Source organism: Rhinolophus ferrumequinum, chromosome 9 (genome assembly GCF_004115265.2).
Source record: "Rhinolophus ferrumequinum isolate MPI-CBG mRhiFer1 chromosome 9, mRhiFer1_v1.p, whole genome shotgun sequence".
NCBI classification, from domain to species: Eukaryota; Metazoa; Chordata; class Mammalia; order Chiroptera; family Rhinolophidae; genus Rhinolophus; species Rhinolophus ferrumequinum.
Genome location: NC_046292.1, coordinates 45,802,305 through 45,829,177, shown reverse-complemented (window position 1 = coordinate 45,829,177; position 26,873 = coordinate 45,802,305). Strand labels below are relative to the sequence as shown.

Below are 26,873 nucleotides of genomic sequence, written 5' to 3'. Positions count from 1 at the left end.
AATCTACACACTATGGGATTACAACAGAATAATTAAACATGATTTCTGCTAGTCCCTATTTAATCGGATTTAATGGGCAAGATCAGTTTGAGTGGTAAACAGATTATTTAATAGAATGTCAAAATGGTAAAGTACATTAGAGTTCATCTCGTTCAACATATGTAAGTGGAAAATGAGATTCCAAAGGGGGAAGTAATAGACTCAGGAAGAGTATTACTAACGTGGAAACATTTGTCTTCAAAGAAAAGGCCTGGGCTCTGATCGGGGTTTGAAACCATCTGTGTACCTGGAGCCAGTCGCTTAGCTTCTCTGAACCAATTTCCTTCTCTCTAAAATAGTAATTGATGGTAACTTACTTCAAAGAGCTGTTGTGAATTTTAAGTAGGACCGCGCACGTAAAACTTTAATCCAGTGCCTGGCTAAGCACCACAAGTCAACTATTATTATTGTTACTTCTGTAGAAGAAAGATCTTTTCTGACTCTTTTTCTATAAGAAAAACCATTCATTCTCCAGGTCCCATTCACAAGATGGAAACAACAGAAAGCTTTCAACGGCTCGGAGATAGGCGCTGCAGGGAACACGAAACGAGCCATCCTGGGAGGCAGAGCACTGCCACCCTCCGCAAAGCCCGTCTTCCATTTCCTTTCCTTCCTTTTCGGGAAAGGCCCGCCCGCCCGCGTTAGGTATCTTATTATCCTGCTTCGCTAGGTTGCTGGTCCCTCTTTGGCTTCTCTCTGCGTCCTATAGGTCGTGCGGGCCCAGCGGCAGAAAGGCGGCAAAGGCTGGAGTCTCGTTCCCTCCAAGCCCCATTCTTCCGCTTGGCTCACGCCCGCCGCAGCGGCGTTGGGAAGCCTGGGTTCCCGCGGGGATTGACGCGCTGGGGGAGGAGCGGTTTCTCGCTGCGCGCCTCTCAGGAGCATTACGGCAGGGCTCGTTCCCGGCTCCGGCCGCCAGCCCCAGCCTCCCGAGTTCGGGGCTGGGACTGGCAGAGGCCGCGAGGGAGGGAGCGCGAGCGAGGAGGCTCGCGCCCGCCGGTCCGCGCCCAGACCGCTGCCGCCGCCGCCTCCTCAGCAGCCATGGCCGAGCGCCGCGCCTTTGCCCAGAAGATCAGCAGGTAATCTCGGGCGTGGGACGCGCCGCCGTAGCCCGAGGAAGAGGCAGGGAGTCCTCCCGGGCCGGGCCTAGGAGGCGGGTGGGTGTGGCGACACGGACGCCGGGATCCCGCGGCCTGGCCCGCCGCTGGGCGGAGGGGCTTGTGGCAGCTACCGGGGTCACCGAGGCCTCGCGCCGCCCTAGGCCCCCGGCCCTCAGCCCACGCCCGCAGCCTAGCCTCTCGCTGGGGTACCTAGAGAGCCCTGGGCGCCCGCCTCCAACGGTTCCTCGGCGGCCCGGGCCTGGAGTTTTGCGGCTGCTTATTGAAGGGCGGGTGGGGGAGTTCGTCGGCCGGCCGATTGGCGCTTCCCAAATTCTTTGTGTCCCCACCCCCGGCGCCAGAGGACCCGCGGCTCTTCGCCACCCCCTCTCCCCGCCCACTCCCCGATTGCCCCCTGGAGGGTGCGGGGGTCCGCCCTCCTCTCCACCCCAACAAAAGGAGCGGCGCGCGGCGGGCTGCTGGCGAGTGCGAGGCCACCCCTCTTTCACGCCTCCTCCTTGCCTTCCGGAGAAATCTGACAGGAGCCCCCTCTGCGCGGAGGAGCCCCATTCAGAGTGGGCTCGTGCACCCAGAATTTCAAAGGTGCACGAGCCCACTTGAAAGTTGATCGCTTGTGGTGTTCACCTTCCGTGGGCAGCTCCCGAATGTTGGACGGATTTTAGGTTGAAGCCTGATGTGAATACCGTGTGAATTTCAGTGTGCGCCTGTGTTGCTCATAGCGCCGGAGGAAGATGGATGATGATAGTGTTCTTTACACGCTGTCCCCTTGACTCGTACTTTAGGAAGTAAGGCAGCGATCAAAGTGGAGGTTTCCCAGCCTTTTACCTGTTCGTGATGGGTTGGTTTCCACCTTTCTCACCCTTCACAACTAGAAACTGAATTACGGCGGGGAGTCGAATAGTAGAATTTTTTTTTTTCTGTGAAATATACGAATGTAAGATATTCGTAATATAATATAAGATAAAGGGGATAAACTTTTTGGTTTCAGTAAGGCCACATTTCTGCGAATTATGATGTCCCAAGAAAAGAAACATTCACATGTATCATTTGACAGTGGTGTTTCTGTGGCTCTGAATCTTTTTAGTTTGCTAACTTTTCTTAAAGGTTTTTGGATCTACCAAACGGGTCCTTTCTTAGCCGCCCAAACTTCCATAGTGTTACTCTATTTTGGCTTGTTTTTAATTTAAAACTAGCATCTCTTTGATTAAAACTTTGTGTTTATTTTTTTTTCTGTTGAGCTTTCAAACATGTATTTCATTTTCTCCTTAAGAGGCAAAATAGTGAGTGCTTAAAAGCATGGGCTCTAGTATCAGACTGTGACATTGGTTCAGATCCTTAGTTATTTTCTAGCTTGATACCTTAGCCAAATTGTTTCAGCTCGCTTAAGTTTTACTTTTCTCATCTGGAAAATGGGTATAATAACAGTACCTACCTCATAGACTTGTAAACATTGTCGTAATTTGTGTAAAGTGTCTAGCATAGGGCATAGCCTATATAGCTATCATTGAACACTTACAATAGAATGTCCTAGGGAGTTGTGATAGTTAATAGGAAATGACTATTATTGTTTTGTTTTGTAAAACAACTGGGTCTTGTTTCTGAAGGCAATGCCATTTTTAAAAAATGTATTACTTGACACACATGCTTAGTATTCATTTTTCTTTAATAGAACCAAAAGTTCCTCTCTGAGAACAATGTACTGATCAAGAAAATGCACATTAGGAAATTAGATCTGAAATATATAGAATGTCTTTTCTACTTACGGAGTTGACCTCAGATGTGCCAGAACAAAACACACACACACACACACACACACACACACACACACACAGATGATCACTTGCAAAAAAAAAAAAAGCCCACAAAATTCAAAATTCAAATTAATATAGCCTTGTAAAGTTGTAAAGTTAAGTAAAGCAATGAAATGAAGAGACATGTATTTATTGAAAAGATCCTTAGGAGGTAGACGAGGCAATGATTGGTAATTGATTGGCTGTGGAAGGTGAGAAAGACTGAGGAGTTTGGGATGACCCCAGGTTTCTGACTTGGGCGACCAGGTGGAAGATGGAGGCAATCACTGAGGAAGGGGTTTGAGGGTTGGAAATGAGGTGGAATGGAGATGTCCATTCCACCTCATTTCCAACCCTCAAACCCCTTCCTCAGTGATTCCGTTTTGGACATGTTGATTTTGAGATGTTCATGGCACATTCAAAGAGAAATGTCTACTAGGTTGTTGGTGTAAGTTTAAGGTGCAGAGAGAGACATTGGGCTGGAGACCTAGATTTGGGAGTCATCAGCAAGTTGATTGTAATTGAAGCCAGAAGAGTAGGTGAAATAGTTCAGGAGAAATCTGCAGACTTAATTTGGAGGGAAGACCAACGACAGAACTGCTACAAATGGTGAATTATTATCTGCTTATTGTGAATGAAAGGTGCTTTCCTCCTTGTTGCCAAATACGGCTGAATAATACTTATGAATAAATTCTTGTTCTGCTTCTTAGTTTCCTACTAGAGGAAGTATAGCACAAACGCTGGAGACAAACTGCCTGGGTTTGACATCCTAGCACTGTCCCTCATTGAATAAACTTGGGCAAGTTACTTCACCTCGCTCCTGCCTCATTTTCCCTATCTATAAAATGGGGATAATAGTAGGACCTACCTTATAGGATTGTTGTAAGGATTAAATAAATCAATACCCGTACAGTGCTTAGAGTAGTGCTTTTTACATAGGAAGTGATCAGTAGCTATCAACTATTTTTTATTATTATAGTATTTATTTATTTTTATTGGGGAACAGTGTGTTTCCAGGACCCATCAGCTCCAAGTTGTTGTCCTTCAATCTAGTTGTGGAGGGCGCAGCTCACTGGCCCATGTGGGAATCAAACCGGCAACCCTGTTGTTCAGAGCTGGGGCTCTAACCAACTGAGCCATCCAGCCTCCCCCTATTATGTATAGTATTTATAATGTGGCTTAGAACCTTTTCTTGGAAGTGATAATCCTTTTTATGATGTGTATATATGAAATTTGTTCTGTGAAAGCCTGTTGCTATTCTCTCTCTCTCTCTCTCTCTCTCTCTCTCTCTCTTTCTAACGGTCAGAAAGCTTTACTTTAAAAAGAATTATACTGATTTCTTTTCTGGCTTAGTTATTTCCTAATCCTTTGCATTTAGTGATGTTATTTTTTGAAGCTTGTAGTTTGGTGATTTTTCCAAGCTCTTCATTACGTATCAAAGATCATACTATGACCTCGGCTTGTCATAGAAAAGCAGCATGTGTGTGCATTTTTGTCCGTAACGGGTATTGCCTCTTATGTCCCTACTTTTTGAGGACAAGGCACATGCATTTTCAACCTTTATAATCACTCCAGCATTTAGTAGGTACAATTTATGGAATGTGAATTGTAAATTAATGTTCTGGGATTTTGTTTGGATTATTTTGTGCTGTCAGTAGATATTCACCAGTAATGATGAACATTTGTGTATGCTTAAAATACTTTTTACTACATTCTCATCTTCATCACCCAGAGAGGCAGAAGAACATAGTAAAAAAGAATAGAGGCTCCAGGGCACATGGCACAGGTTGAAATCCTGCCTATACCGCAAAATAGCTGTGTGATTCTGGGCAGTTGATCGAACCCCTCAGTCTTGGTTTCCTCATCAGTAAACTAGGGATAAAAGCTTCCATAGGGTTAATGTGAGGATTAAATGAGTTAATACATGTAAAATATTTAGAACTATACCTGAAACATAATAACCATTCAAAAAAATGGTAGCTGCTGCTGTTATTATTCCTATATTATTTACTATTACCATTCTCATAATCCCGATGAGGAATTGAGGCCTGCAGAGCATGAGATTATTTGCCTCAATTGGGGCTCAAATCCCAGTCCTCTGATTTTGGATCTTACATTCTTATCATTTGACTGTGTTTTCTTTCTGCAAAATATTTTCTGGAGTAGATCCACATTTTCTAACAGTGCCACTGTTAGCATCTTGAAAGTTACCCTTGCCTTCCTAGTCTTTCCTTTGTTAATTTGGTATCATTTTGTTGCCTAAGAAGCAGAATTTAATGAAAGGCTTTGGTCAGATCTGTATTTCTGAGGAAAATCTTACATGACTAGGATTTCCTGGATATCGGCTTATTTATAAACTCAATTGTTTTTAGTCTTGAACCTGTTCATAACTGGCTGGATAGGTCCAGTCTTTCAATCTACTTGGTTCAATTCATTATCTCAACTCCTGATCAAAGTAAATCCTTTCCAGTTAGTATCAGCTACTTCAATGCTGCCTGTTTCGTCACTTTGGACACATATACCTCCCTGACCTTTTGTTGTACTCATCTCATTAACTCTGAATATCTAACCTATTTCTTGCTCCTAGCTGCAGAGTAGTGTTAAAAGGAGACTAGACCAGTCCAGAGTTTATCTTTTATTAATTAATGTTTTCTTGTTTGAAATGAGGTTTATTTCAAATCATCTCTTATTTATCATCTTTGTTTCTCTACCCCATCTTTTACTTAAACGTTCATGACCATCTATGTGAATTCTTCAATTTAACCTTGGCGTACTTCTGTCCCAATATGTTATTTAACCATCTTTCTCTTGAGCCCGAAAGATGTCTTATTCCTAAAGTTTACCTATTTTATTATACTTTTTATCCCATACCTTGCCACCTCCCTCAGAATCTGGATCTCACAATTTTCCCTTTCCTATCTAGAATCTTCAATCTATTCCTTTTTATGGATGTTTTCCTTAAACCATAAGATTTATTGTGCCTTTCTCATCATAAACCAAAGAACCATTGAGTCTTCTGGCATTTCTAGCTGGCAACCAATCATTCCTTTTTCTTTTCTAGTCATATTTCTCACTTGTATGTGGTAAAAGCACGACTACTTCCTGCCTGGTCTCCTCCTCATCAGTCTTTGTGGACCATCTGGCTTTGCTTACTTTACTATGGTATCTTATATGTACTTGAATGATAGAACTCTTGATGATTAGGAACCTTTGACTTTTTTCTTCATCACTGATTTCATAAGCTATTGCTTGCTTGTTTTTAAAAAATTTCTCATGCTTATACCCCCACACTTTCCCCCCAATTTTATACTGCTTTTCAGAGCTTTCTCTTAGCTGGTCTAGGTCTTTTTATCTTCAATGCTTAGCACGGAGTCTGTGTAAACTGGACATATAAGAAGTGTTTGAATGAATGCCACCCTGCCACCTTGAAGCCTCTTTCATTACTTCCCTTCTAGATGGCCACAGCACGGTCACAGCTGATCTTTGTCTCTCCTCTATTTCAAATGTGTTGCAGAGGAAGTCTTCCTGAAATACAGCTTTTATTATGGCATTCTTTTGTTCCAGTATACACAGTGGCTTCCTATGGTGTTAAATCCAAACTCTTGCTTGCATTTGAAAGTCATCCATAATGTTGTAAAGATTTTGTAGGGTATCCGATGGACACTGGTCCCATTAGGGAGACCACCTCAGGGATGATGTAGATGCCTGATCACTGCACTGTACACCTGAAGCTGAAACTGAACAATAATGAATGTCAACTACAATTTTATATATATATGGTTACAAGAAGCAGAGTACAGCATTAGGAATAGAGACAGTGGAAATGTAATGGCTGTGTGTGATGTCAGAGGGGTAGTGGATGGGGGAGGGGGACTATCACTGAGTGAGGGATATAAATGATAAATGTCTATTATACATTGTTTTGTACACCTGAAACTAACAAAAAATAAATAAATAAAGTCATCCATAATCTGGTCCCTCCTGTTTTTTCATTCTCTAGCTTGCATTTTGGGCCATTTCAGTCACATGTTTTCACTGTACCCCCATAAATGCTCTGCTCATTTCCATCTTTATAACTCTCCTGGGTTTTTTGTTTTTTGTTTTTTGTTTAGGTGTATCATTCCTCTTCTTTCCCACATTTCACCTTCTTCTTCAGACTATTCTAATCCACTGTTCTTACTTTTGACATAACCATTTCCTTGCTTTTTTTTTTTTTTTACCATCTATGAATGAATCTCTAAGCAATATATATTTTTCTGTTTTTGAATTCATTTGAGTATAATCATGCTGTATGTTTGTATGTGCTTTCCTGTCTTGCTTCTTTTGCTCAAAATTATATTTATATCTGTGAGATTCATTCATGATATTGTGAGTAGTTGAAGTTCATTCATTTTCATTGCTTTATATTATTTCATTGTATAAATATACCACAATTTTCCATTCTACAGTAGATGGACATTTGGGTTTTTCCCCAGTTTTTTACTATTAGAAACAATGTTCCTATGAAAATTTCTATACATATATTCTGCTACACGTGTGCATGAGTTTCTCTACAGTATACCCAGGTGGGGAATTGTTGGGTCTTAGGTATTTTATTGCTTGTCATGGCAGTTTTATTTATCAAGTTTATTAGGCGATGCCAAACTGTTTTATGAGATAGTTGTAGAAATGTACACTCCCACAACAATATTGCTTTACATAGTTTCATCACTTGGTTTGCCAATTTTTTTCATTTTTGCCAATCTGGTGCGTCCATGATGCTATCTTATTGTAAAAATTTTAATTTGTATTTACTTGATTGCTGGTGAGATTGGGTTCTATTTTATATGTTCATTGACCATTTGAATACTCTTATGTAAATTGCCTATTTACATCTTTTGCCATTCTCTTCCTTTGTTTTTTCCCTTTGGATTCTGTCTTTTTCTTACTGATTTGTGTGAGTACTTTATATATTAGGTTGGTGCAAAAGTAGATGTGGTTTTTGCAATTATTTTTAACCTTTTAAACCGCAATTACTTTTGCACCAACCTAATACATTCACTGTAGTAGTCATTTATTGATTATATGTGTTACAAATGTCTTTTCCTACTCTTTTGTTTTTAATCCTTTTTATGGAATCTTTTCAAAACTAAATTCTCAGTTTTAATGCAATTTATCAGTCTTTTTTAATGGTTAGTACTTTTGGAGTCTTGTTCAAGAAATATTGTATTACCCTGAGGTCATTAAGAATTCATCTGTATTGTCATAAACTTTGTAGTCGCCTCCTTTGCATTTAGGCTTATATTCTACCTGGACTTGATATCTATATGGTGTGAATTTTTAATTTTTTTCAGAATGGATTATCCTTTCTCCATCGATCTGCCCTGCCCCCTCTATGATAGATTGTGTGTCCTTACTTGTGGGATTTTTTCCTAGGCTGTTTATTTTGTTCCACTGGTTTGGTTATATATATTTTCGCCAATTATAAATAATCTTAATTCTAATAAGTCTTGGAATTTGATAGAAACACTCTTACCACCTTTTAAAAAAGTGTCTTGGCTGCTCTTAGCCCTTTGATTTTCCATGTACATTTTAGAAAAACTCCCAAATACTATTAGAATTTGATTGGATTGCATTGACTCTATCAACTGCAGGGTTGGGGAGGAGCGATGACATCCTTATAGTATTGAGTTTCCAATCTATGATCATGGTGTCTCGCTCCATTTATTTGGGTCTTCTTTGTATCGTACAGTGAAATTTTATAATTTTCTTAGTCAGGTTCTTACATATCTTTAGTTAGATTTATTGCCAGGTATATAAGAATTTTGTATCCAGTTATATACCTTGCTAAAAATTCTTGTTAATTCTAAAAATGTATCTGTGGATTTATTTGTATTTTCTGTGTAGACAATCATATCTTCTAGAAATCATGAATTTTTGTTTCTTTCTTTCCAAACCTTATAACTGATTTATTTTTTCTGTCTTGCTCTGCAGGCTGTTACCTTGAATTACTGTGCAGATTATTATGATTTCTATTCAACATTTTATTAATATTGAGCATCCTCATTTTGTTTATGATCTCAAAGAGAAAGCTTTCTATGTTTCACTTCATATAAGGCCTGCTGGTTTTTAAGTCTGGGTTCCCTAGAAAACAAGAGACAGACCGGGATTAAGAACTGGGGCTTTATCTGGGAGCCACAATCCCAGGACATCAAAAGAGAAAAGGGAAGTGAGGCAGAGAAGGAAGGGAAACAAAATAAAGTGATACCTATAGAGATATTGCTTCCCAAAGAGCTAGAGAGATATTGTTGGCAGGTGTGCCACACAGGATATCTTTTTATGGAGGAAGAGTTCCTCAGACCAGCAGATGGGGTCTGGAAGGAGAAGAAATTTATCTACCTGCTTTTTTTCCTACACCCTATTTTCCATTAGTCAGTTCAATCTCCTCAGAGAGTTAACTCCTCTTAACTCCTGCGTTGCCACATTTGGACCCCTCTGGCAACCACTTTAGATGTCTCATTACTTCTCAGTGGCTTTTTGCAGAGGAGACTTTTTGGTTGCAAGTGACAGAAACTCAAATCAGATTAATTTGCACACAAAAAAGTGTTGACTCACATAACTGAGTACGTTTGGTCTAGAGAGATACCGATGATGTCAGCAGGCCTCTTATCTTTGTGTCTTGAATAGATTTTCCACTGAGGGGTTACAATGAGAGTTGGCAGCCGCGGGCAGCCGCGGGCTCAAATCCTGCCAGAGTTTAGTTCTGGCAGAAAAGATCCAGGAACTTGGGTGGTGAACACACAGTGTGATTTATGGATGATGTGATACAGAATTGCACGCCTGAAATCTATGTAATTTTACTAACAATTGTCACCCCAATAAATTAAAAAAAAAAAAATTCTGACGTACATATATTTGATGTGCAAAGTTGTAATATTCAATCCTTTCAATAATCTTATCTTTTTCCCTGGAGTTTAGAGGAAAACAAGCAACATGTAAATAAAAACTTATGATTCTACTGGAAAAAAAAATAAACCTCAAATTTTACATATCATGTTCAAAAAAAAAAAAAAAGATCCAGGAACTCAATTACTGGTCTGCCTTGGGTCACTTTCCTTCTTTGAACCAATTACTATGTTTAGGGATGTAGGGGACTCTGGCTAGTCCAGAGTCGCATGTCCTTTTCTATGGCTTGAGGGAGAGATGTGATTGTGTCAGACCCACCCAATCTCAAGGAATAAGGTCCTTACCAAAAAGAAGGGGTTCCTAACCAAAAGAAAGGAGGGTGACCTTGCTGGTCACACCCAAACAACAGATCTTTAAAATTCATGTTTTTAAATTGTTCAGCATCACTATAATTATTTCAGTATACAGCTATACAGTCAGCTGTGCCACCTGCTAAAATTTAAATGTAACTGGTAAGATGATGCCAGCTGTGGATTCCGTCCCTTCACCTTGTCAAGGTTAGCTCTGGCCTTAATGCGAACTCATAGCCCTCACAAGGAGTTATGCATCATTTGAACCCCTTTTGGTTTTTCGTTTTTTTGTTTGTTTGTTTGTTTATTGCTTTCTTATGCTGCTTTCTGCATCTGCGCTCCTGCATCATCATGAACTCCTTTACTCGTATCAGCCATTTAATGATTCTCATAAACTTTGCTAAAAATGCAGGGATTGTGGTATGGGGCCTTAGGGTGCAAAACTTTCTTAGTGACTCCACTCCAGCTCTCACTCTTTTTCCTGTTACCCTCGTTCTTACTCTGACAATTTCTTCCTCTTCACAGAATAGTCCCAACCATACCTAGGCTCTTTAAAAAAAAAAAAAAAAAGACTTTATTGAGGTAAACTTTATATACCATAAAATTAACTTATTGTGCCATTCAATGGTTTTTAGTAAATTTATAGAGTTGGGAAGCCATCAACTACAGTCCAGTTTTAGAGCATGTCCATCACCCGCCATAATCCCTCGTGACAATTTACAGTCACTCCCTATTCCCACCCCCAAGCCCCAGGCAACCACTAATACATTGTCTCTCTCTAGAGTTGCCTTTTCTGAACATTTCATGTAGATCGAATCATTCAATATGTGTCCTTTGTGTCTGGCTCCTTGCATGATTCATCCATGTTGTAGCGTGTATCCATACTTTCCTCCTTTTTATGGCTGAATAATATTCCATTGCTTGTATAGAGCACATATTGTTTATCAATCCACCAGTTGATGGACATGTAGGTTGTTTCTACCTTTTGGCTACTGTGAATAGTGCTGCTATGAGCAGTCATATACTGCTTTTTTTGGAACACCTGTTTTCAATTCTTGTGGGTATATTCTTAGGAGTAGAATTGCTGGGTCATATGGTAATTTTATGTTTAATTTTCTGAGGAACTGCCAAACTGTTCCACAACGGCTATACCATTTTACATTCCCACCAGCAATGTGTGAGTGTTCTGATTCCTTTTTGATTATAGACATTCTAATGAGTGTGAAGTGGGCATTTCATTGTGGTTTTGATTTGCATTTTCTTAATGATTAGTGATGTTTTTCTTGTGCTCATTGGCTATTCACATATCTCCTTCGGTGAAATATCTATTGAAATTATTTGCTCACTTTTAAATTGGATTATTTAATCTTGTTTTTGAGTTTTAAGAGTCCTTTATATGTTCTGGATGCAAGGCTTTTATTAGATATATGATTTACAAATATTTTTTTCCCTGTCTGGTTTGTTTTTTCATTTTCTTAATGGTGAATTTTGAAGCACATTTTTTAATTGTAATGAAGTTCAATTCATCAATTTTTTTTCTTTTATGGATAATGATTTTGGTGTTGTATCTAAGACTGCTTAATTCATGGTCAAGAAGATTTCCTTCTCTGTTTTCTTCCATAAGTTTTTATAGTTTTAGCCCTTACATTTAAGTTTATGATCCATGTTGCATTAATTTTTGTGCATGATGTGAGATGAGCGTCTAGTTCATTTTTTTGCGTGGGAATGTTCAGTTGTCGCAGCTGTATTGAAAAGATGGTCCGTGTCTCATTGAATTGTCTTGGTACGTTTGTCAAAAATCAGTTGACCATAAATGTAAGAGATTATGTCTTGACAGTCAATTCTGTTTCATTGATCTCTATGTCTGTCCCTATACCAGTACCACTTTGTCCTGATTACTGTAACTCTATAGTAAATTTTGAAATCTGGAAGTGTAAGTTCTCAACTTTTAACGTCTTTTTCAAAATCGTTCTGCCTATTCTGTATTATTTTTTTTCCTCATAAATATTATAAGATCCATATCAATATAAATTTTGCCAATTTCTGCAAAAATCCTCTTGGGATTTTGATAGGGATTGTGTTGAGTATATAGATTAGTTTGGGGAGACTTCCCATCTGAACAATATTGAGTCTTCAAATTTACGAACACAGAGCTAGCTCTTCAATTATTTAGATCTTATTTGATTTCTCTCAGCAAAGTTAAAGTTTTCAGTGTGTAAGTCTTATACTCTTTTGTTAAATCTATTTGTAAGTATTTTATAGTTTCTGATATTATCATGAATGGATTTAAAAATTATTTTTGGCTTGTTTGTTGCTAGTATATAGAAATATAATTGATTTTTTTTTTTTTTAAGATTTTATTGGGGAAGGGGAACAGGACTTAATTGGGGAACAGTGTGTACTTCCAGAACTTTTTTTTTCCCCCAAGTCAAGTTGTCCTCTCAGTCTTAGTTGTGGAGGGCACAGCTCAGCTCCAGTTGCCATTGCTAGTTGCGGGGGCACAACCCACCATCCCTTGCGGGAGTCGAACCGGCAACCTTGTGGTTCCAACCAACTGAGCCATCCGGGAGCTCAGTGGCAACTCAGCTCAAGGTGCCGTGTTCAATCTTAGTTGCAGGGGGCGCTGCCCACCATCCCTTGCGGGACTCGAGGAATTGAACTGGCAACCATGTGGTTGAGAGCCCACTGGCCTATGTGGGAATCGAACCGGCAGCCTTCGGAGTTAGGAGCATGGAGCTCTAACCGCCTGAGCCACCGGGCTGGCCCCTACAATTGGTTTTTGAATGTTGAACTTTTATGTTTTCTGACCTTGCTGAATTCATTTATTAGTTCTCATATTTTTTGTGAGTTCCTTAGGATTTTCTGCATACAGGATCATGTTGTCTGTGAATAAAGATAGTTTCATTTCTTCCTTCACAACCTGGATGCCTTTAAGTTCTTCTTTTCCTTCCCTCCGTTTCCTATTGCAACCGTTAGAACCTGCAGTATAGTGTTGAATAGAAGTGGTGAGAGCAGACATCCTTGCTTTTCTCCCCATTCTAAGGAGGAAAGAAAGCATTCAGACTGTCAGCATTAAGAATGCTGTTGCTTGTGGACAGATGCTGTAGGAAGGGGAAGGAGGGGACAAAGATTTGAGAAGTATTTGAGTTTGGGTGAACTGGACTTAGCAATTAAGTGTATACAGTTTATACCAGGATACAATTTGTACATTTGTGGGTAAGAAGATTCTGGCTTTATGTTTATGAACTAGGATGGAATTGAAGATAAATTTATCTCCTTTTGAAGGATTCACTTTTTACCTATAGTCCTCTTCCTCCCAAACTCCCCCACCACCAGTTTTCTTTTTAGTGTCAATTTTAGATGTGCTAATTTTTCTAAATGCTAGATTTTTAAAATCCTTTTTATCTATAGTTGTAATTTAATATGTTCCATGAATTAGGGAGCTATATTATTACCATGTTTTAGTTGAAGAAATTTAGATATAGTGAAATGCTATAGATCAGAGTGATGGAGAACATCTAAGTCTTTTTAATACAGTGCTTTCTAAATCTTTGACTTAAATGTTATCCCAAAATAGTGTCAGATGGGATACATGAGTCATCTGACATTTTTTTTTATCCTTCCCCAAAATGCGCTGTCTTAAATGTTGCAGTGTATTATATAGAAGTCCTATTTTTGTTCAGTTTCACAAATGAACCTGTATGTGTTTTCATTTTCTTGAGCCTTTGGTGGTTATTGGTCCACTCTGGAGCTAAATTCATAAAGAATTTAACACAGGCTAACTTACAAGTGACACAAAGGCCGTGACTCAGATGGAGTTTCTTTTATGATCCGTTTCCCTGAAAGGTAGGAAACAGACCATAACAGCGGCTGCAGTCATTGTAGTGTTTCTGTTAATATATTAGTATATATATACAGTAGAGATGTTTTTTTCTTTTTTCTTTTTTAAACTTTTATTTATTTTAAGTGTGTTTTTCCAGGACCCATCAGCCTCAAGTTAAGTAGTTGTTTCAATCTAGTTGTGGAGGGCGCAGCTTACAGTGGCTCATGTGGGGATCAAACCAGCAACCCTGGTGTTATGAGCGCTGCGCTCTAGCCAACTGGCCACCCCCTAGACATTTTCAGTGGGCATATTTCACTGACCTCAGAGGCTAGGTTTTGAAGAATGGAGAAATCATTAATATGAACTCTAGCTAGAATCATTTACCTTTATAAACTTGCTTCCATTGAAAGAGGCCTGAGGAGCTTTATGGATCGGAATTCAAACCCTGACTCTACCTTTCATAAGCTTGAGAAAGTTATTTATTTTTGAACTTTATCTAAACATATCTATTTTTCTGATTATAAAATAACATATGGTGCTACAGAAAATTTAGAAATACAAAAGGCCCAAAAGGGAAAATAGAAATCACTCATAATTTTTGATATAGACAAAAATCTGGCTTTACGCAGCTTATATTCCAGTGGTAATCTTTGCAAAACTAGACACAGTCTAAATGTCTACTAATAGAGACTGGCTTGATATTTTCTAGTTTATCTATGTCATGGACTCTATAGCAGATAAAAAGGAGAGCAGTGGTTAAAAGTGGGGCCTCTTAAATTCAGATTTTTGTGTTATTCCTTGTTGGTTATATGACCTTAACCTCTTGAAACTTCAGTATCTTAATATAGTGCCTACTTCATGGGGTTTTTTTTTTGAAAGTTAAATAAATGAGGTGGAACAAATATAACATTTTACACATTGTCTGGAACATTGTAAGTGCTTGATAAATACTGCTAGAGCATTATTATTCTTATGTGCTGATATGAAAAGATTTTCAAGATATTAAGTGTATAATGGAAGATATCAAGAAAATGTTAATGTATATATACCATGTCTTTGTCCAATCATCTGTTGAAAGACACTTTGGTTGTTTCCATGTCTTGGCCACTATAAATAAAACTTCAGTGAACATCGGAGCACATACAAAAGGGTGCCAAAAAAATGTATACACATTTTAAGAAAGGAAAAAACTATTGAAATTGTAATACTCAATATATACCAATAACAAAAGATGAATACGAGTCATGTGTATACATTTTTTTGGCACCCCCCCCCCCCCCCCCGTATATCTTTACAGATAAATGTTTTCAGATTTTTGGGGTAGATACCCAGGAGAGGGATTGCTGGGTCTTATGGTAATTCTATTTGTAATTTTTTGAGGAACCTCCACACTGCCTTCCATATGTGGGATATAAAACTGAAAGCAAGAAAGGAACAAGACAAACAAATGAAACAAAAACTTAGACACAGACACACCACAGTGCAGTGGTTACCAAAGAGAAGGGGGTTGGGGGTGATAGAAGAGGGTAAACGGGATCAAATATGTGGTGATGGAAAGAGAACTGACTCTGGATGGTGAACACACAATGTGATATATAGATGATGTGTTATAGAATTGTACACCTGAAATCTATGTAACTTTACTAACCAGTGTCACCCCAATAAACTTTAATTAAAAAAAAAGAAAAAAAGAAAATGTTATTGTATGATGTTATATGTGAACATTAAAAAATAAGGATTTCAGGGCCGGCCTGGTGGCTCAGGCAGTTAGAGCTCCATGCTCCTAACCCCAAGGCTGCCGGTTCGATTCCCACATGGGCCAGTGGGCTCTCAACCACAAGGATGCCGGTTCAACTCCTCAAGTCCTGCAAGGGATGGTGGGCTGGGCCCCCTGCAACTAGCAATGGCAACTGGACTGGAAGTACACACTGTTCCCCAATAAAGTCCTGTTCCCCTTCCCCAATAAAATCTTCAAAAAAAAAAAAAAGGATTTCTTATATATATGCTAAGGTATACACATCTTTTTTCTTGAAGAATACCTAAGATAAAATGAAGTGGTTACATTTGGGGACTAGGACTGGGGATTGGAAGTGGCAGAGAGGTATACCTTTTGTTTTTTACCTTTTCGTGAAGTTTGAATTTTTTAATGCCATGTACAACATATTCTTTTTATTTATTTTTTGAAGATGTCTCCTTTCCCAAGTTGCTTTCTTTGTCTTTTCTCCATATTGAAAAATCTTTCCTCTGCTTCTTGTATTAACTTCATCTGCATAATTGTGGAGCTTGAAAGTAGTTCTGGAACGAGCCCTTTGCAGATATGTTAAAAATATATTAGAAACTACTCTGAGATACGTAAACATGTTATATATCTTGTTAAAAAATTGTTTAAAAAACTTTCAGTAGTTTTTTTTACCTTACCAGTTAACACAATGGGCTAATAATGATATCAGTTAGGCTTGTAAAGAAAAGGTTATACATTTAGAAATCATCTGTGGATTGAAATCCCTCCCCTCCCCCCCCCCCCCGCCAGGAAATATTTACTTGACTATTTGACAGTAATAGATAAAAAGGCAGACTTTCTTGTGCCTTTCCAATCCATTTGAAACCAATACTTATAGTTTACTCTAAAAAGCATTTACGAAGTTCACATACTAGGTAGGTAGTCTGTAAATTCATTCTTATTACCTACCCACTTTTCTCTTTCTCCACTCTTACACCTGTCTCTCCATATTTCTTTCTGCCTCTCCTTCCTTCCCTCTTTCCGTCCTTCCCTCCTGGAAGCTCACATCAGTTCCATTCTAGCATTCTTACCGAACTGCTTTTTTTGGGGGGAGGAACTATGAGTTTCTTTTTATCCCATTTTCCCACTGTAGCTTTGTAAACATTTTTTAAGCACCCAGTATGTTCTAGGCATTCTGCTAGAGGGTGCAAAGGTAAAAAAGATGAAGGCCCACTTTTTAATTGCTTAGTTCTTTGCAAGGAAATAGGTAAATACAGAGGGTGCCAAAAATGTATACACATTTTAAGAAAGGAAAATTGTGTTCAAATTGTAATACTTAAAATATACCCATAACAAAAGATGAATACAAATCACGTTTGACTTCTGCAATTACAAGAGGTTCTCAAAGTGGTTAAAATCAGCATCCAGACACTTGTGATTATGGCGAACTACTGCTTGAGCAACATTGACCGAAATGTCCACTTGTATACAGTTTTTGGCACCCCCGGCAGATTTCAAAACAATTTGATAGATGCCATAATTAAGGTATTGTTCAGTTATCATAATGAGATAGTTCTTGATAGAAAGGGCCACCAGAGTTAAAGAATATACATTTTCTTTAATAGCAGAAATTAACCTGATTTGAGACATTTGTACAAAATAAGAGACAGCATAACATAACTCCAGTCAGAAGTGAAATTTCCTTGTTCTTCCTAATTCCTCAAGGAGGTAGCAAAGGTGCCTCTGAAGAGTGAGAGAGTGCCAGGCCTGAGAAGACAAAACCTTGATACTTCACTGTACCTTCCCCCCCACAGCAAATTTTATATTTGAAGGTTGCATCATTACTGTTTCAGAAAAACCGACTTTACAATTTCTGTGCTGCTTTTAAAGAGAATGTTTATGAAGGGGCTTTCCGAAAGCAGTCTGGCTAGTCTGCTGCCTGGCTGAACTAGCCTCCTAGAAGCTCCATTTCTTTGAATGTATATGGATAAACACGGAGTGCTTACAAAGCACAGAGGAGTATCTAACCTGAGTGAAACAGAACAGAAATCATCAGGCAGGGCTTTATGGAGTCCGGGATCTATCTCTTGAAGAGTATTTGCCTCATCTGTACTTCATATTTAATTTGCTAGTTTTCCCCATTAAGGCAAAGTAATAATAACTGAAGAGTTTTAAGCTAAATTACAGACATCATTTCCGTCTATAAAATATAAGGACATTTTCCTGCATTACTGTAATACTGTTTTCACACATTAAAAAAAAAAAACCACAATAATTCTTAATTATGTAATACTTTGTGTTCTAATTTCTCATTATGTCCAGAAATTTTTTTATAGCTGGTTTGTTCAAACCAGGATCTAAGAATCATTCGTTGTATTTGGTCATATCTAAGACTTTTTTTCCCCTTTAAATAGACTTTATTTTTTACTGTTAAGTCCTTTTAATGCTAAAGCTTAGCCCACTGCCTGCCTGCCTTCGTCTTTCCCTCCTTCCCTCCCTTCCTTCCCTCCTTCCTTCTTCCCTCTCCCCGTCTCCCCCTCTCTCCTTTTCTCCCTTTCCCCCTCCCACTTTCGCCCCCTCCGCCCCTCCTCCCTTCCTCCCTCCCTCCCTCACTTTCTCTCTCACATTGACTTGTTGAAGAGACTTGACATACAGAATAGAATAACCTGCCTTCTGGTATTAGCTTGATTTCTTCCTGGGTATTAACTTGTTACATTGTTGTCTGTATTTCCTGTAAACTGTAGATATGTTAGATGTACAGGTTTGATTCAGTTCAGGTTAAATGTTTTTGGCACAAATACTTAGTAGATGATATAATGTTGTGTTACTTTATTATTTTCTTTATTTTGCTTCTCTTTATACCAATGGTAGAACTCTGATTCAACCCATCTATCACCAGTCTTCAACTTGGATAGTCACAGCAGTGGAGTATCAGCTGTTCTTGTCCTTTTTCTTTTGGGGATTTTTAAGCTAGCCCTTTTTTGCCTTGTCTTTAATATACTTACCCTTACCTGGTATATTCCGTGGTATGTTATCTTACTCTTCACTTCTTCACTGACTTCTATCTTAGATATAAACAGTGCCAGTTCCGAAAGATCTTGTTTTCTTGATTGACATATTACATTGCAGATATTTTTTGGTGATCTTATAGGAGTAGCTCAACTAAACACTTTTATTTTAGTGTAAACTCTCCTTACTCACTTTTACTCATGCTTTACCTCTGGCCCCATGAAGAATGGCTAGAGATAAGAGAGGGACAGATGAGTCATTCATTAGAAATCATGATTGGATGGGGCATCTGAAAGTGGAAGGAAGTTAGAGGAAAGGCTAAACGTAACCTAATTTTCTCTCAGGATGTGGGTACTTTGTTGGTTATTTCCAACATCCTATGGTGAATGGCCTTAGGGAGTGCTTTCTTTTGTGAAAACTCTAATACATATTGATATAGTGAGGGAGTGGGTGGAAAAGGAGAATTGATAAAGAGAGAAATAGGTCAAATATTGGATCATGTTCTTTTGGGAGGGGAAGAAGATATTCTCTTATTATCATTTAGGAGCACAAGTAATTATGGGATTTTTGACCTACTCTTCTTTCCACTTTCCAGTTGATATTAATAGCTTATTAGAACTAAAAAAGACTTCTTATATTGCTTCACTACTATATCACTAAGTATAGGAAAAGTTGTAATCAGAAAAAGTAATCTATGATAAAGAATTTTAACTGTTATAAGGAACTATATTCGTCACATTTCTTGTCTTCCATGCTTTGGACTATAATATGGTTAAGAGGTACTGTTTTTATTTGGGAAAATTTCCTCACTACCATTTAATGAAATCTTTTCATGTAGAGGATCTCAGTATAAGTACGTTCCTTGTCTGGGTTGCAGATATTTTTATTGCTATTATAGCTCAGTTTGGAAATGGTTATTTTCAATTATTGATTTTCTTTTTTGGGGAAATTATATCATGTAGAAGTAAGACATATTTGTAACATGGGGATTATCTTTAGTATGTCTGTTACTAAACAAAAAAATTGTCTCTTTCTGAAGTAGTCATATTTATTTTAAGTTTTACTTTTTAGTATCTGAAATCAGAGTATGTCTTCCAATTAATTGATAGTGTGATGGTTAATTGGCAAGGTTTTTCTGTTTTAGCTGTACGTGACTGAATGGCACCCCTCAACAATTAGTGACATCATTAATTTGATGCAGTACAGCAGTTGACAATTCTGATTGCTCTTGCTTTGCCCCAGAAGCAGTGAGATAGTGCTGAGGTTGGTAGATTGAGTTGAGTAGCAGCACTGGGGAAGGTAGACATAGAAATTTGTTCTTTGTCTCTGTTTTTAAAGGCTTTGTTGTATTCTCATATGTCTTGACGAAAGGATCAGGAGGCTATAAGGTCTTTAAACTAAACATATTAATAATAGTGAATGCTCACGACATACAGATTTCATTAAAAGGCCTAAGGGGAGTCCTGAATTGAAATGAATGTTTCTGTCTTTTCACATCCAGAAGCTTTACAGAATTTGCCCTTTGCCTTCTCAATCTGTATTATGCCGCTCAAAGATTTTATTCTCTAGTTTTCATCTCTAACCTCTAGTCATTTTCTTCATGCTCTTTTTTCCTTCCCTTTTCTGTTCTGTATTAGCCTTGTTGATTTATTTAATTACTTTTTAATTAATAGAGTTTTTTGGGGAGTGTTTTAGGTTTAAAGAAAAATGAGTAGAAAGTACAGAGTTCCCATATATGCTCCTCCACCGAGTTTCTTCTGTTGACCTCTTGCATTCCTGTGGTACATTTGTGGTAATTGATGAGCCAATATTGATACAGTATTATTATTAACTAAGTGCATAGATCACATTAGGCTTACTCTTTGTGTTGTATATTCTGTAGGTGTTGACAATGTGTAACAACATGTATCCGCCATTAGAGTGTCATATAAAATGGTTTCACTGCTCTAAAAATCCCCTGCACACTGCTTATTCATCCCTTCCTTCCCCACCGCCGGTCCCCCCCCTCCCACAACTCCTGGCAACCATTGGTCTCTTTATTGTTGCCATAATTTTTACTTTTCTAGAATGTGATATAGTTGAACTCATGTCTTGAGTCTTAAAGAATGATAACTTTTTACCTTTGTGTCAAAAATTTCTGATTGAGTATGTAGCCTTTTCAGATTGGCTTTCACTTAGCAGTATTCCTTTAGGGTTTTGCCATGTCTTTTTATGGCCACAGTTTGTTTATCCATTTACCTATTGGAGGACATCCTGGTTACTTCCAAGTTTTGGCAATTATGAATAACAAATTAGCCTTTTATAAAATACAAATATTGAACTAAAGTACCTTAAATTACCCATAAGAAAGAGTTAAGCTAATTCAGTATCTTGAGCCTTAAAGAAGGATAACTCTTCTACCTTTGTATAAAAACTTTCTGATTGAATAGTTGGCTCATATCAATGCTCAGTGTGAAATGATTGAATATGCAAAAAGGCAGGAGGTATGGAAGAGAAGAAGGGGAGAAAAGATTATATCAAAAATCTGGATAATTTTTAGAAAATGAAATTCAGCTGGAAATTCTAATGGGGACCAAGATGTTCAGTGCCCTGAATTGAAGCATCAGTTTGACAACACTTCAGAACTAAAGTATTATCATGGGGTGGCCAGTGGGCTCAGTTGGTTAGAACGTGGTGCTGATAACACCAAGATTGCAGGTTCGATCCCCACATGGGCCATTGTGAGCTGTGCCCTCCTTAAAAAAAAAAGAAAAAAGAAAAAAGAAAAAAGAACTAAAGTATCGTCGAGCTGGCCCAGAAACCAGGCCATAAGGCCTATTTCACTTTATGTGCAATGGAGTAATGATAGGAAGAAAGTAGGGTTTATTTTTTGGAAAAGAGGGAAAGAACAGAAGGGAAGTTTTATAAAATAGGGAAGTGGCTAATTGATGTTCATAAGATAGAGGTTAGATATTGACATCAGGAAAATAATTGTACAAAGTCTTTGGATAGTGGTCTTTATTTTGTATTCTTGAGTTATATTTTCTACTTAACAAAAATATTACCAATGTGAAGAAGTTGTTTAGTTACTGAATTTAGGACTCACTGAACATTTTGGTTTATAGTTTGTGGAATCTTTGAGATTTATGAGCCATACAGTCATTTGATTATTTAAAATATTTTTGTTTTAGAAATGCTATTTAAATAAATTTGTAATACGAGTATACCCAACGGGTCTACAACTATTTGAAGTTGTGGAACTTCTAAACTCTAATCTTGTTTCAAATAAAGACTTATCTGTCAAGTTATGTTAATGCCTTAATGGTTTACCTCATTTGTCAATAAGTTCAGTAATACTATATGTTTCATAGGGCTAAACATTCACCTGTTTTGGGTGCTATTTGCTAAATGTTTTAGGGAACACAGGATGAATGAAACCACTGCCTCTGTTTATATAGAACATACATGAAATGTGGAAAAAATAACTAGGAAGGAAGAAAATGCAAGTTAGGTTATGATAAATGCTCTAAGGGTTTTAAAGAAGGGTGTTATTATTTTTAATTGTGGTGAGTCAAACCAGTTGTGTGCGTAGAGGTCTTGGCATTTGAGTCTTAGCCTTAAAACTGGTTAAAAACTGAATTTGTGGATACAGAAGAGAAACAACATTCTAGAAAGCAATTTAAAACTCAATGACAAGAATTTGGGAAAAGATATGTAAGGCTAGAAAGGTGATTAGTGTCAGATTATGGAAAAACATTAATGCCACTATAAGGACTTTTTTTTATCAGTGAAGTAAAAATAGGGAATACTTTTCTGGAGTATGAATAAGGAGCTAGTAATATTAGAAAGGAAAAAAAGGTTTTTTCTTCTTAATTGTTACCACGTGTTGATTTGTTTATAAAGTATTTTGGAATTAATTTTATATCCTTAAAATATAGTTACTTTAATATATACATCCTTTTATAACTTCCAGCTCTATCATAAGCCAAAATATATTCCCTAAAATACCATAAACAAACAAAAAAAACCTAATGTCAGTTGGCTGTCACTTTTGTACCCTACCCTACATCAGCTTTCTAAAGATGTCCTACAGTAATTACACGCAGTATTTACTGATACCTTATGAATTTATAGCCTTATTGATATGCTGAGGTTTTGTTCTTTAAATGAATCTTTAATATCCGTAACCTTCCTCCAATTTTAAACCTAGGTGGGTTTCTTTTTAAAAATAATATATTTGCTTTCTTTGTTATAGAACTGTGGCTGCTGAAGTTAGGAAGCAGATCTCCGGACAATACAGTGGCTCTCCCCAACTGCTCAAAAACCTCAACATTGTTGGCAATATATCCCATCATACCACAGTAAGTAGCATGTTTAAAATATGGTATGCTGCTGGTATGTTACTGAGTGGGCCATGGAAAAATGGTGGAAGGATAAGAGCCAGTAGATTGAGTTGCACCACTAGTCTCATAACCTTATTTATTGTTACCTCACTCTTTCCTGAAATTTGAGTTGGGGAGCATGTTAGTAGTTGTTATGGAAGTGTTGATTTCCTAATTAATTCTGAAACTTTATAGTCAGGACTTAATCAACTCTGGAATTTTAATTTTGTTTTTATATCGTTGACTTGTTGAGGAAATTGGATAAGTTGTTATATAGAATTTCTTGCCTTTTGGATTTTATGTTTGCTTCCTTGTAGACTTATTTCTCTATCTCTTGTACTTCCTGTAAGTGATTAGATTCTGCTTCAACTTTTTTGAAATTTCTTCCTTGTAGACTTGTTTTTCTATGTTTTGCATTTCCTGTAAGTGATTAGATTCTGGTTCAGCTTTTATTAAAAACAGCTTTATTGAGATTAATTCATACCATACAATTCATCCATTTAATTTACAATTCAGTGGATTTAATATAGTCACAAATATGTGTAACCATCGTACAATTTAGAACATTTTGATCACCTCAAAAAGAAACTCTAGCTATCAGCCTGTTATTCCCTTTCCTCCCAGCCTAAAACAACCCCTAATCAAAAACCAGAAGTTTTGATGGCACATTGCAAAGGATTGAGAGATCTTAATGCTAAATATGTCAGCCAAAATTTCAATGCAATGATTGCTGCAGGAAGACAAGTTCTCATATTGCCTATGAGACATTCTGTAGTGCTTCTCTGTTGCTTCTCTTGGTCACCCTTTAACCCTGTTTACTGCCTAATCACTTACTTTCTCTTATAAAATCATGTTGCAGTCTCCTCCCTTGAGTCAGTAAAAACAGGATCTTTCTTTAGAGTCTTGTAAGCGGCTCATCACCACATCCCCTGACTAACCCAGGCAGCTGTCTCCCATGGGTATCAAAGAGTATGGAGACAGTTGTAGCAAAAACAAATCTGTTTCCTTGTTCCAGGTCTAGCTAACACTATACCTAGAAATCCAGTGACTTTCTGTGTGAGTTTGGGAAACAAGATCATTTATCCTCTATATGATTTACTATTTTTAAGAGAGTTTCATAGCTTCCTCTCCTACCCTAACACTTACTGTTGATATTGCTGGTTATTCTTTAAGGAAAGATTAATTTTGAATTAGTCATGTGTAAGGACTCCCAGCTTTTGTCATTATTTTCATTGAGTATTCATTTGAGATACCTGGAATCCTGAAAGGTTTACTGCCCCAAGATAATATCTGGGTGGAAAAGCATTGACTTAAAAAGTTTTAAAAAAATGTTCATTTAAAAATATTTTATCTATCTATCTATCTATCTATCCATCCATCTTGTGATATAATATATATTATGTAAAACTTACCATTGTATCCATGTCTAAATGTATAATTCCATGGCATTAAGTACATTCACAATGTTGTGCAAACCATCACCACTATCTATTTCCAGAACTTTTTTATTTTCCCAAACTGAAACCCTATACCCATTAAACAATACCTCCCCGTGGCCCCCGCCTCTCAGTTCCTGGTAAACTCTATTCTATTTTCTGTCTCTATGAGTTTGTATGTTCTGTGTATCTCATATAACTGGAATTGTACAATATTTGTCTTACTGTGTTTGAATTACTTCACTCAGCATAATGTCTTCAAGGTTTATCCATGTGGTAACATGTTAGAATTTCACTCCTTTTTAAGGCTGAATAATATGTCATGGTGTGTGTACACCACATTTTGTTTATCCATTCATCTGTTAATGGACATTGGGTTGTTTCCACCTTTTGGCTATTGGTAATAACACTGCTATGAACATAACTGTACAAAATCTGATCGAATGTCCACTTAGATTTTTTGGGGGTGTATACCTAGAAGTGGAATTGGTGGATCATATGGTAATGCTGTGCTTTTTGGTATTTTTTTTTTCAAAACCACCAAACTGTTTTCCACTAGCAACTGCACCATTTTACATTTCCACCACCAATGCACAAGGCTTCCAACTTCTCCATATCCTCTCCTACACTTGCTGTTTTCCATTTTTAAATTAATAGCCCTCATAATGGATGTGAAGTAGTATCACATGTTTTTGATTTGCATTTCCCTCATCCCACAAATTTTATGTTATATTTTCATTTAGTTCAATGTATTTTTTAAATTTCACTTTTCAGACAAATGTGATTCATGGTTTATTTGGAAGTGTGTTGTTTCGCATCCAAGTGTTTGGAGATTTTTCTGTTATCTTTTTGTTGCTAATTTCCAGTTTGATTACATTATGCTTAGAGAATACACTGTATGGTTTCGGTTCTTTTAAGTTTGTTGTGGTTTGTTTTGTGGGTCAGGATATGGTCTGGTTTGTTATATGCTGTTTTGGCCTTATTTTGAAAAGAGTGTTTATTCTGTTGTCATTGAGTGGACTATTCAATAAATGTCATTAGATCATGCTAATTAATGGTGCTTTTGAGTTTTACCATATCCTTGTTGATTTTCTTTCTGATTGTCTTTCAGTTGTTGAGAGAAATGACTTGACATCTCCAACTATAACTGTAGATATGTCTTATTTCTCCTTTTAGTTTTATCAGTTTTTGTTTCACATAATATATGTTAAAAAGGTCAGACAGTTAAGTTCATGAACTTTCCACTGTGTGTTTACACGAACTTAATTGTTTGACTAGCATATAGCTCTTTTTTGGTACAGACACATTTAAGATTGCTATGCCTTCTTGACGGATCGTACTTGTTATCATCTAGTAATGTCTCTATTACTTTTTTTTTTGCTCTTAAGTGTACTTTATCTCATACTAAGATAGCCACTTTTGCTTTCTTTTGATTAATGTATGCATGGTATATGTATTTCAATCCTTTTATTTTCGACCTCTTTATTTTGTCTTATTTGAAGTGGGATTTTTTGTATACCATACATGTAGGTCATGTTTTTAAATCCATTCTGTAATGTCTTTATCTTTTTTTTTTTCTTTTAGTGTATGTAGACCATTTAGATTTAATAATATTATTGTTCTGCAAGGGCTTTAACCTGCCATTTCATTTTTGTTTGTTTCGGTTTTTGTTTCTCTATTTTCTTTTTCTTTGTTTGAGTTACCGGAAGCATTTTTTAGAATTCCATTTTGATTTATCTATAATGTTATGAGTGCATATCTTTGTATACCTGTTTTGTGGTTTCTTAAGGCATTATATGTACATATTACACTACTGATGGTGACATTTTGCCCATCAGAGTGAAGTGTGGAAGTCTTATGTGCCCTTTTGTCCTTTTACCCTCTAGGTATTATATAATATATAGACCTCCTCCGACACTGCCCCAGCAGTAAGGGGAAGGGGTGCCTTGTTTCTGCTGCATAGGCGTGCATATCCAGATTCCCTGTGTGGTCTCCAATGACACTGTGGGAGTGGGGGGCTCATTACTTCCCAGGAGGTATGAAAGTCCCAGCGCCCCGCTCTGACTTTTCTGACACCATGTTGGTGGGAGTGTTGGGATGCTTTGTTTGTTACAGCTCGGTGAGGGTGAAGTCTAGCTCCCCACGTGGACTTTGCTGGTATGGATATGACTGGGACCGCAGTTTTCCATGTGATGTTTAGCTAGAGTTAGAGCTGTTATTGTCTGAAAGTTTCTGTTGTTCTAGACTGCCCTTTTCTTGGTCCTTTTGGCTCGGGAGAATAGGCTTTTGTTATTGTTTTTTTTTTTTTCTTTTTTGGTTTTTTTTTTCTGTGCTCCTTGGTGTTT

At 37.5% G+C, this 26,873-nt stretch overlaps 1 protein-coding gene across 7 annotated transcripts in view; it reads left to right on the top strand.

Moving 5' to 3' along the window:
• The first annotated feature begins 30 nt into the window (after positions 1-30).
• Positions 31-26,873, top strand: part of DOCK7 (dedicator of cytokinesis 7) — a 190,860-nt gene continuing 164,017 nt past the window's right edge. For 4 of the 7 annotated variants that reach the window (XM_033114071.1, XM_033114075.1, XM_033114074.1 and 1 more), the window contains exons 1-2: positions 992-1,115; positions 22,966-23,071. In XM_033114071.1, coding sequence (XP_032969962.1) covers positions 1,078-1,115; positions 22,966-23,071 — 144 coding nt within the window. In that variant the 5' untranslated portion in view covers positions 992-1,077. Of the gene's footprint in view, positions 1,116-22,965; positions 23,072-26,873 lie in introns of all 7 variants that reach the window. The other 3 variants (XM_033114073.1, XM_033114070.1, XM_033114069.1) reach the window with 2 other exon arrangements.